Below are 9924 nucleotides of genomic sequence, written 5' to 3' on the forward strand. Positions count from 1 at the left end.
TTCCCCTGAAAAGTCTTAAGTCCTCAGCATGGGGGATGCGGAGCAGAGCTGGGAAGGAGTCTCAGACATCAGCAAGACATGCTAGGTCACCTCCTTGCCCCATGCTGGAAGTCTCAAGCTTTCCTATGTCTTTAGGGCGATGCTGGTCCCAAAGGTGCTGATGGTGCCCCTGGCAAAGATGGTGTCCGAGGTCTGACTGGCCCCATTGGTCCTCCTGGCCCCGCTGGTGCCCCTGGTGACAAGGTGAGGTGGCCGCCTCCCCACCTGCTTCCCTAACACAGCATTCCCAGCAAGCCTGGGCATGGCTCTCCGAGGAAAGCAGGTCCCGAAGGGAGGGGAGTCTCTCTGGGGTCATCTGCCAGGAGTATTCAGGATGGGCCCTGACCCTGAGCCTCATGTCTGTCTCTCTCAGGGAGAATCCGGTCCCAGCGGTCCTGCTGGTCCCACTGGAGCTCGTGGTGCCCCTGTGAGTACAGAAGACCCTGTTAAGGCCCCATCCTTGGCCCTTCTCTTCCTCCGTACCGCCCCCCACCCCATCCTCTTTCTGTTCTTTCTCCAACACTGCTCCTGCCCCCTGGGCCCTGGGGAATGCTCCTCAGGGCCCCTCCTCCTCACCTGTCCCTCCAGCACCCCCACCCCCACCCCCACCCCCATGTCAGGGCCTCTCTCCAGTTTACTTCCTTTTCTTCTAGGGAGACCGTGGTGAACCTGGTCCCCCCGGTCCTGCTGGTTTTGCTGGCCCCCCTGTGAGTACCAAGACTCCCTTCATTTTTCACCACCAAATAGGATCTGGGACCTTGGGTGACTGGATGAGGACAGAGGCATAGGCCTGAGTTGGGAAAGGAGGGTGGGGAAGGAAACGTCTCCCATTTGAGCATCTTCCTGCCTAGAGTTACTGGCCTAGCTCAGCCCCGTGGAACCACCCGACTCCCTCTGCTGGCATGTCTCCCTCCTCTGCTCACCATACTCCCTCCTTCCTCAGGGTGCTGATGGCCAACCTGGTGCTAAAGGTGAACCCGGTGATGCTGGTGCTAAAGGCGATGCTGGTCCCGCTGGCCCTGCTGGACCCGCTGGACCTCCCGGCCCCATTGTGAGTATCTCACTCTCTGCTCCCCAAGCTGCCAACAAGCCTGGACCCAAGACTGGCCCAGCTTTGATGCCTCTTTGCTCTCCCTCAGGGTAACGTTGGTGCTCCTGGACCCAAAGGTGCTCGTGGCAGTGCCGGTCCCCCTGTAAGTGTCTCACTCTGTGTCTGTACTGAGGCTGTCCTCAGCCCGCATTCGGAGGGAGGGGCGAATGGGCCAGGTGAGGGGCTGTTCTCCTGACTGCTTCTTCGTCTTCTTTGGCCAGGGTGCTACTGGTTTCCCTGGTGCTGCTGGCCGAGTTGGTCCTCCCGGCCCCTCTGTAAGTATCTGTGGTGGAGACTCCACTGCTCTGGGGGAGCAGGTCGGGGACACAGGCTGTGAAGAGCGTAGTGGGCCTGACTGAGGCCTCAGTGGAGCTCCCAAATACACTGGAATCTGACAGCCCCTCTTCTCCCCATCCAGGGAAATGCTGGGCCCCCTGGCCCTCCTGGTCCTGTTGGCAAAGAAGGCGGCAAAGGCCCCCGTGGTGAGACTGGCCCCGCTGGACGTCCTGGTGAAGCTGGCCCCCCTGGTCCTCCCGGCCCCGCTGGCGAGAAAGGATCCCCTGGTGCTGACGGACCTGCTGTGAGTTCCAGCTCTGAAAGTGTCCAAGGCAGGGGCATGGTTCCTGGCCACTGTGAGGCAACTCACTGCTGTCTGCCTCCCACAGGGTGCTCCTGGCACTCCCGGACCTCAGGGCATTGCCGGACAACGTGGTGTGGTTGGCCTGCCCGGTCAGCGAGGAGAAAGAGGCTTCCCCGGTCTTCCTGGCCCCTCTGTGAGTGCCCCCTCACCTTAGGGGACCCCAAGAACAACTGTCACATGAGTTGGAGGGCACAGGATGAGGGTGGTGGAGCTGATGAGAATCGACACGGTAGATGGTCTGGGGGTTTCTTGGGGCTTCCCCTACCCCATCTCTGGCCTGACTCTTTCTTCTTCCTCAGGGTGAACCTGGCAAACAAGGTCCTTCTGGAACAAGTGGTGAACGTGGCCCCCCTGGTCCCATGGGCCCCCCTGGATTGGCTGGACCCCCTGGCGAGTCTGGACGTGAGGTAAGCAGTCGCCGTCCCCATTCCAGTGCCCTCAGCATGGTCATTTGGGCCTTCGCCTTCGCCTCCCTCCCCTGGCTGACACACGTCTGTCCGTCTCTCTGCAGGGATCTCCCGGTGCTGAAGGCTCCCCTGGACGAGATGGTTCTCCTGGCCCCAAGGTAAGACAGCTGCACCCCCGGGCCACAGCCCCACCTGCTGCTCCCCTGCCCGAGCCTGGCCCTTTCAGTTGGGGCTAACCACACTTCCTTCCTCTTCCTTGCCAGGGTGACCGTGGTGAGACTGGCCCTGCTGGAGCCCCCGGCGCCCCTGGTGCTCCTGGTGCCCCTGGCCCCGTTGGCCCTGCTGGCAAGAGTGGCGACCGTGGTGAGACTGTAAGTAGCTGGGCGCTTGCTTACTGCTTCTGGCCAGGCCAGGGACTTTCCAGGCCTGCCTAGGAGCTGGCAGATGTCCATCTGACTTCACTGAGAAGGGGAAGGAGAGGAGGTCTTGCAAGATATCCAGGTTCTTGGCCTCCCTGAAAACACTGAGCCACAGTTTAGCCTGGAGGCCCCCGTTTCAATAAGTACCCCATCTTCTCCCGAGGAATGGGATTGTCCTCAGGTATTTGCCCAGCTCACATGAAGTTTCATCTGGGGCTTAGGAGAGATAGACATAGTGGGAAAGGATGTGAAGAAAGAGGGGTCTGGCCAAGGGGTGGTCTCATCCTGCAGTTCAGGCTGTGCCAGCCCTCAGCCTCGGGCCTCCCTGGCCAGGATCTAATGCTCTCTTTGCTTTTCCCAGGGTCCTGCTGGTCCTGCTGGTCCCGTCGGCCCCGTTGGTGCCCGTGGCCCCACTGTAAGTGACCTGTGTGTCCTCGGAATCCTTGTCCAGGCATGGACTGCACCCCACTCAGTGCTAATGGACCTTCCACTTGACAACCTGTTCCCTCTTCTCTTCTAGGGACCCCAAGGTCCCCGTGGTGACAAGGGTGAGACAGGCGAACAGGGCGACAGAGGCATAAAGGGTCACCGTGGTTTCTCCGGTCTCCAGGGTCCCCCTGGCCCCCCTGTGAGTATACTCAACCCTTCCCCAGCCCCCAATGCCATTGATTCTTCTCTTACATCTTCCTGTGCCCTGCTGTATGATGATGGAGCCCACTTTGCCTCAGTTTCCCTCTCTGAATAGTCATCTTCATTCCTCCCTGGTGGGAAATGGGGTCTGAAGATTTATGGACATTTCCAAGGAGCTTCTGAGAGGGCAAGGGGTACATGAAGAAGGATTGTGGGAGGGGTCTCAGCTTATGGACACCCTAGGAATAGATTTCCAGAAAAAAAGAGGGGGGAGGCTAGGTTGCTGGCTGAATTTGACCCACAATGGGACTGAATTGCCTTTGCATCTGTCCTTCAGGGCTCTCCTGGTGAACAAGGTCCCTCTGGAGCTTCTGGTCCTGCTGGTCCCCGCGTAAGTCATCCCTCTATCCACCTCCTCTTCATGGGTCCTAAGCTTAGGCTCACTTCAGGGCCCTTTACCTCTCTGGAGAAGGGTCCAGGGCAAGTGTTAAAGGAAGGGAAGAAGAGTTCTGGACAATTTTACCCAGCCCTTGGCTTCCCCTTCCCATTTATTTCTTCCACAAAAGGTTCCCTGGCCGGGCTGTGGGAAGCAGCGATGATGAAGCTGTAGAGCCAGCACCAGGCGGGGGTGGGGAGGCTTCTCTGCCAGAGTTGGGCTGGTCCTGTGTTTTCTGACAGTCTTTTTTTTTTTTTTTTTTAAACCATCTTCTCCCTGCAGGGTCCCCCTGGCTCTGCTGGTGCTGCTGGCAAAGATGGACTGAACGGTCTTCCAGGCCCCATTGGCCCCCCTGGTCCTCGTGGTCGCACTGGTGATGCTGGTCCTGTTGTACGTAGTTCCCCACCCTGTCTGTCCATGGCATTCCAGTCCGGAGAACGCTCGGACCCCAGTAATCCCCGCACTCCTCCCTCTCTGCGCAGGGTCCCCCTGGCCCTCCTGGCCCTCCTGGTCCCCCTGGTCCTCCCAGCGGCGGTTTCGACTTCAGCTTCCTGCCCCAGCCACCTCAAGAGAAGGCTCACGATGGCGGCCGCTACTACCGGGCCGATGATGCCAATGTTGTCCGTGACCGTGACCTCGAGGTAGACACCACCCTCAAGAGCCTGAGCCAGCAGATCGAAAACATCCGGAGCCCTGAAGGCAGCCGCAAGAACCCCGCCCGCACCTGCCGCGACCTCAAGATGTGCCACTCTGATTGGAAGAGCGGTGAGGGCCTGCCCCGCCCCTGCCCCCGCCCATGCCCCGCCCCGTCCTGCTCCTCCCGCCACGACACAGCTGAGGCCCTAGGGGCTCTGATGATACCCATGCGTGCTTCGCCTCCCAGACACTCTCTGACTCCATCTTGCCCTGCCCCATTGCAGGAGAATACTGGATTGACCCCAACCAAGGCTGCAACCTAGACGCCATCAAGGTCTTCTGCAACATGGAGACAGGCGAGACCTGCGTGTACCCCACTCAGCCCACTGTGGCCCAGAAGAACTGGTACATCAGCAAGAACCCCAAAGAGAAGAAACACGTCTGGTACGGCGAGAGCATGACCGGAGGATTCCAGGTGCGTGAGCTGGACTCTGGGGCCACTCTCACGAGATGGACTGGCGAGGGCTCTGAAGGGGCGTGAAGGAAGGTCTTGGGTACTCTAGACCTCTTCTAGGTGTGATGGACAGAGCCGGGCTGGGAGGCAGGTGTCCTGGGTACATAGGGTTCCCGTGGGCAAGTGAGGCCATCTCTGGACGTGGGGGTTCGCTAAGATTGTCTGAGGACTCCAGGAAGGGAGACCAGGACTAGAGACTCCAGCACGGTCACTCACTCTTCGCTCTCCCTACCCTCTGCAGTTCGAGTATGGCGGCCAGGGCTCCGACCCTGCCGATGTGGCCATCCAGCTGACCTTCCTGCGCCTGATGTCCACCGAGGCTTCTCAGAACATCACCTACCACTGCAAGAACAGCGTGGCCTACATGGACCAGCACACAGGCAACCTCAAGAAGTCCCTGCTCCTCCAGGGCTCCAACGAGATCGAGCTCCGGGCCGAGGGCAACAGCCGATTCACCTACACTGTCACCTACGATGGCTGCACGGTGAGTCCCCGGCAGGGTCCCCTCTCTGGGCTTTGGTTTTCCAGGCAGGCCATAGTTCTCACCTCACCACTCCCGCTTGGTGACGCCCCTCTCCCAATGTCTTCCCTTCACCCCAGAGTCACACTGGAGCCTGGGGCAAGACAGTGATCGAATACAAAACCACCAAGACCTCCCGCCTGCCCATCATCGATGTGGCCCCCTTGGACGTTGGCGCCCCAGACCAGGAATTCGGCATCGACATTGCCCCTGTCTGCTTCCTGTAAACTCCCTCCAGCCCAGCCTGGCTCCCTCCCACCCAACCCACTCACCCCTAACCCTGGAAACAGACAGACAACCCAAACTGAACCCCCCAAAAAGCCAAAAAATGGGAGACAATTTCACATGGACTTTGGAAAATTTTTTTTTCCTTTGCATTCATCTCTCAAACTTAGTTTTTATCTTTGACCAACTGAACATGACCAAAAACCAAAAACGCATTCAACCTTACCAAAAACCAAAAAAAAGAATAAATAAATAACTTTTTAAAAAAGGAAGCTTGGTCCACTTGCTTGAAGACCCATGTGGGGGTAAGTCCTTTTCTGCCCATTGGGCTTATGATACCCCAACGCTGCCCTTTCTCCTCCTTTCTCCATGCCTTCTTGGGGCCTCCCTCCACTGCTCCCCAAATCTAAGTCTCCCCAAAAGACACAGGATAGCATGCATTGTCTGCCCAGCAACCAAAGGCAATGCTAAAACACCCAAATGGCCCCCACACTCCCAGCCCACTCCCCTTACCCAGCACCCCCAAACCCTGGGGGGACCTGGGGTTCTCAAACTACCAAAGAAGCCTTACCATCTGGCGTCCCTTGGCCCTGGCAATGTACCCTCCCTTCGTTTTTGAGGGGGTCATGCCAGGGGACCACTGGCCCCTCGACGCCGGGCTTGGAAAAGTCAAGAGGGGCTGTGACAGCGTGGAAATGTGTCGATCCCCGTGCAACAGGGCTGGGCGGGAGAGACTGCTGTGTTCCTCGTGTAACTGTGTTGCTGAAAGACTACCTCTATATGTGTCACCGGGGCAACTGCGTGGGGGCGGGGCAGGGGCAGGGTGGAAGCGGCTTCTCGTTTTATATCAAAGGTGCTACATCTCTGTGATGGGGGGGGTGGGGTGGCAAGGGGATCACTGGTGCTATAGAAGTTGAGACGCCCCCCTCTCCCCCAGGCCAGCAAATGTTCCTTTTTTGTTCAAAGTCTTTTTAATCCTTTGGTTTATTTTCTTGTGGATGGGGACTCATGTGAATTTTCTAAAGGTGCTATTTAACACGGAGGAGAGAGAGCTGAGGCTCCAGAAAGTGCCACTCACTCTCCACCCTCTCTCTCCACCCCCCTCACGCCTCGGGCCTGCCCAGGCCTCTCTCTCCAGACCTCTTTCTTCTCTGAAACCCCTTCCTCCTCAACTGCCTCCCATCCTCACGCCTCTCTCTTGGTCTGTCCTGCGTCCTCTCTCGTGGGTTTCGGAGCACAAACTTCCCAAAGCACAAAGCAATTTTCCCCCTGGGGTGGGAGGAAGCAAGAGACTCTGTACCTATTTTGTATGTGTATAATAATTTGAGATGTTTTTAATTATTTTGATTGCTGGAATAAAGCATGTGGAAATGACCCAAACCTATCTGCAGTGGCCTTCTAATTGTCATCCTTGGAGTTGGGGGATGGGATGCCTGGGGAGGAAGCTTTGGGGTTGGTGGGGTGGGCTCTTTTTTTTCCTGCCCCTTCGGTCCTCCTCCTTCCCATCTAGCACCCTCCATGGTCCCTCCCCCTTCCTCTTGCCTTTCCTATGCCTTAACCGATTTTCTTTCCTCTCTCATGCAATCTTCCAAATCCTCTTCTCCCTCACAGTGCATACAGGCAACACACATGTGCAGTGTGCACGCGTGCGTGTGAGCGCGCACACACACACACACACACACGCACACACACACACACACGCACACCCCTCCCGTCAGATCCTGGGCTGCCCAAACCTCGTGCCCCTTCTCCCATCAATGCCATCACCTCTCACTGCCCTCTCCACTGCTGTGGGCACCCTGCAGGGTGGGGGCACATGGGAAGGCACTGACCATAGGGCAGTGGGAGGCGCATGCCTGGGAGAGGGAAGCAGGGTTGGTGAGGGTACCAGAAGCCCTCAGCAAGACCTCTCCCTGGGCAAACATAAAGAGTCATTTGACCTCCTCCCTCCTTGACCTCTCTGAGCTTCTCCAAAGGAGCAACGAGCAATGAGCCCTGTGCTGAGGGCCTTTCGAGGAGACCTGGAGGAAGAAATGGCTCTTGTTCACTCTCCTGGGCTCCCAGGCAAAAGAAGGAAGGAGTCTGCCCGGCCCTCAGGAGAGTCTCCCCAGAAGCCACAGAGGGCTGCAGTCAAGACCTTACAGAATGCTATCAGGAAGGAGACAGGCCCTAACCCAGCTGAGAATGTACTGGGTCCCTCTCAGCCTTCTAAGTCCCCATAACTCGAGACACCCTGCGTGTGGGGTGGCCTAGGAAGGCAGCCCCAGCCCCCTGCCTATTCCTTATCCTTTTAAAAATCCTTGTTTCCTCTTCCTCCTGCTTCTCCCTCCCCTTTCCTTCTCCTCCTCCTCTGCTGGCCCCTACTCTGCCAGCCTGAGACCCTGAGGCTCCCAGGGGGAAGGTGACCAATCAGCTCTCCAATTTCAGGGAAGAGGGACAGCAGTGTGCAGTCAGTGGGGACACAGAGAGGCCGAAGTCTGGAGCAGATGAGGTGCCCAGAGACCTGGAGACAGGGAGAAGTTGACAGTTGTCCCCGCCTCCCACCTACTTAGGGACTAAACCTCAAAGGCAGGAGAGGCCCATGTCCCTCCCTCAAGGAGATGAAAAAAGTCCATAGAAGCCATCATCTGCAATATTCATACCCTGGCTATCATTAAATAGTCATGGCTATTCATTATGGACTTTAATAATTCATTGTTAGCACTTCTACCACAATCAGTACAGTGTAGAAAGGGAATTAGTCTAGAGAGGGCAAGCAATTGTGGCATGTAAAGGAAGGCTGATTCATATGCAAATTATCCAGTACTGTGATTAATTGATCCTGCCTGACACCTGCCTCGCCTCCCTCAGTACCTCTATCTACCTGGATGGACCTCAGGCCCTCTGGGGCCCTTAGCTATCTCATCTTATCCCTACCTACCCGCTTCAGGGATCCTGAAGCATCTTGAGCCTGGCTCTACCTGGCAGCTACCCACTTGTCCATTCTCCCTGTCCCCTCTCCTGTCCATACCTACACGCCAGCCAAAAAGGGTGACAGCAATTCCTACATATGCACCACACTTCCCATTTCTGTATCTTTCTTTATGCGTCTTCCCCTGCCAGAAGAGACATCCTTATCTCTGTTTGCTCACTCCCCACCCTCCAGGCCGTGCTCAAATGTCTCCTGTCCCCCTGTGTTCTCCTGCCCAACCCAGGGTAAGTTTGCCCCCTCTGACTTTCCAAAGCCCTGCACGTCTGCAAAACTCATCCTAGCCTTAGTAACAGACATTGTTGCCATTGTAAGCTGTCATGCTTTCACCCTGTTACTCTCCGCAGGCTGAGCGGAGCTGACTGAGGCCAGAGGCTGCAGTACAGGGCTAGGCCCAGGGGCCATGCCCAGATATTGGAAGACTAAAGAGGGAGAAGGAGAGCTAGAGAAGCAGGCCTCCTTGGTGAGAGTGTCGAGCTGTGTGTGCCTTTATGAACAAGAGTGAGCAAGTGTGAGGGGAAGAGCAAGTGCAAACCAGCCCGTGTGTGGGAGCAGACATCAGTGGAAGGCCCCGGACCAGTGCTTTCCACAACAATGGAAGTGTAGTCTGACCGTGCTGGCCATATGGCAGCCACTAGCCGCATGTGGCTACGGAGCACTTGACATAGGGATAGTGAGACTGAGGAACTCAATTTTACATTTTATTTACCTGGAATTAATTTTAATAGCTACCCGTGGCTACTGGGCATCGCAGTTCTAGGCAAAGGAGTGAATTTGCTTCTCACGACATATGTACACTCGTGGGCGCATGAATACGTGTGTATGAGTGTGCACACGCACGTACGAGTGCACGGGAGGCGACATGGCACACCAGGGCTGTGGTGGTAGCAGCGTCCCGCTGTGCAGCTCCATGGTGGGTCACGTGGTATGAAGTCAGAATGTGGTTTCGCTGTGTGTGCAGGACAGGAGGGGAGGGAGACAAAGAAACCATTGTACCACATTCCCAGCTCAAGCCCTCCTTTCTGCTGACATCACAGCTGCCCTAAATACAGCCACCCAGACCTGCTCCCCCAGACCCTACTGCCCCCCGCGTGGTCCCACAGCACTGGCAATTGTCAGTACTGCTCTGAGGGACTCACCTTTGCTTCTCTGTGAAGAGATGGGCCACGCTCCTGTGGATGACTTTTCAGTCAGATCCAGATGGAAAAATTCTAGAAAGGAAGGAGGCTTCATGTGGATTTTTAATTTTTGCTGCTCTCTCAGAATCCTGGATCTCTTTTGTGGGGTGAGCCCACCTGGCAGGATATTCTATGACCAAAACATGGTGGATTTTCCTTCCTATTTTTACCCAGCTCCTTAACCCTCAGTTTCCCAGATGCTTCTGAGACTTTCCCGGATGG

The 9924-nt window shown here is 56.7% G+C and overlaps 1 protein-coding gene across 1 annotated transcript in view; it reads left to right on the forward strand.

The window, feature by feature from the left end:
• COL1A1 (collagen type I alpha 1 chain) overlaps positions 1-6940 on the forward strand; it is an 18743-nt gene extending 11803 nt beyond the window's left edge. The window contains exons 26-44 of the mRNA XM_023533507.1: positions 136-243; positions 413-466; positions 693-746; positions 983-1090; positions 1179-1232; positions 1351-1404; positions 1548-1709; positions 1795-1902; positions 2069-2176; positions 2281-2334; positions 2440-2547; positions 2957-3010; positions 3116-3223; positions 3563-3616; positions 3944-4051; positions 4144-4426; positions 4582-4772; positions 5053-5295; positions 5412-6940. Of these exons, the coding sequence (XP_023389275.1) occupies positions 136-243; positions 413-466; positions 693-746; positions 983-1090; positions 1179-1232; positions 1351-1404; positions 1548-1709; positions 1795-1902; positions 2069-2176; positions 2281-2334; positions 2440-2547; positions 2957-3010; positions 3116-3223; positions 3563-3616; positions 3944-4051; positions 4144-4426; positions 4582-4772; positions 5053-5295; positions 5412-5558 (2160 nt within the window). The 3' untranslated portion in view covers positions 5559-6940. The remainder of the gene's footprint in view (positions 1-135; positions 244-412; positions 467-692; positions 747-982; positions 1091-1178; positions 1233-1350; positions 1405-1547; positions 1710-1794; positions 1903-2068; positions 2177-2280; positions 2335-2439; positions 2548-2956; positions 3011-3115; positions 3224-3562; positions 3617-3943; positions 4052-4143; positions 4427-4581; positions 4773-5052; positions 5296-5411) is intronic.
• The last annotated feature ends 2984 nt before the right edge of the window (positions 6941-9924 follow it).

The sequence above is a fragment of the Pteropus vampyrus genome, unplaced genomic scaffold (genome assembly GCF_000151845.1).
Source record: "Pteropus vampyrus isolate Shadow unplaced genomic scaffold, Pvam_2.0 Scaffold104, whole genome shotgun sequence".
Lineage (NCBI taxonomy): Eukaryota > Metazoa > Chordata > Mammalia > Chiroptera > Pteropodidae > Pteropus > Pteropus vampyrus.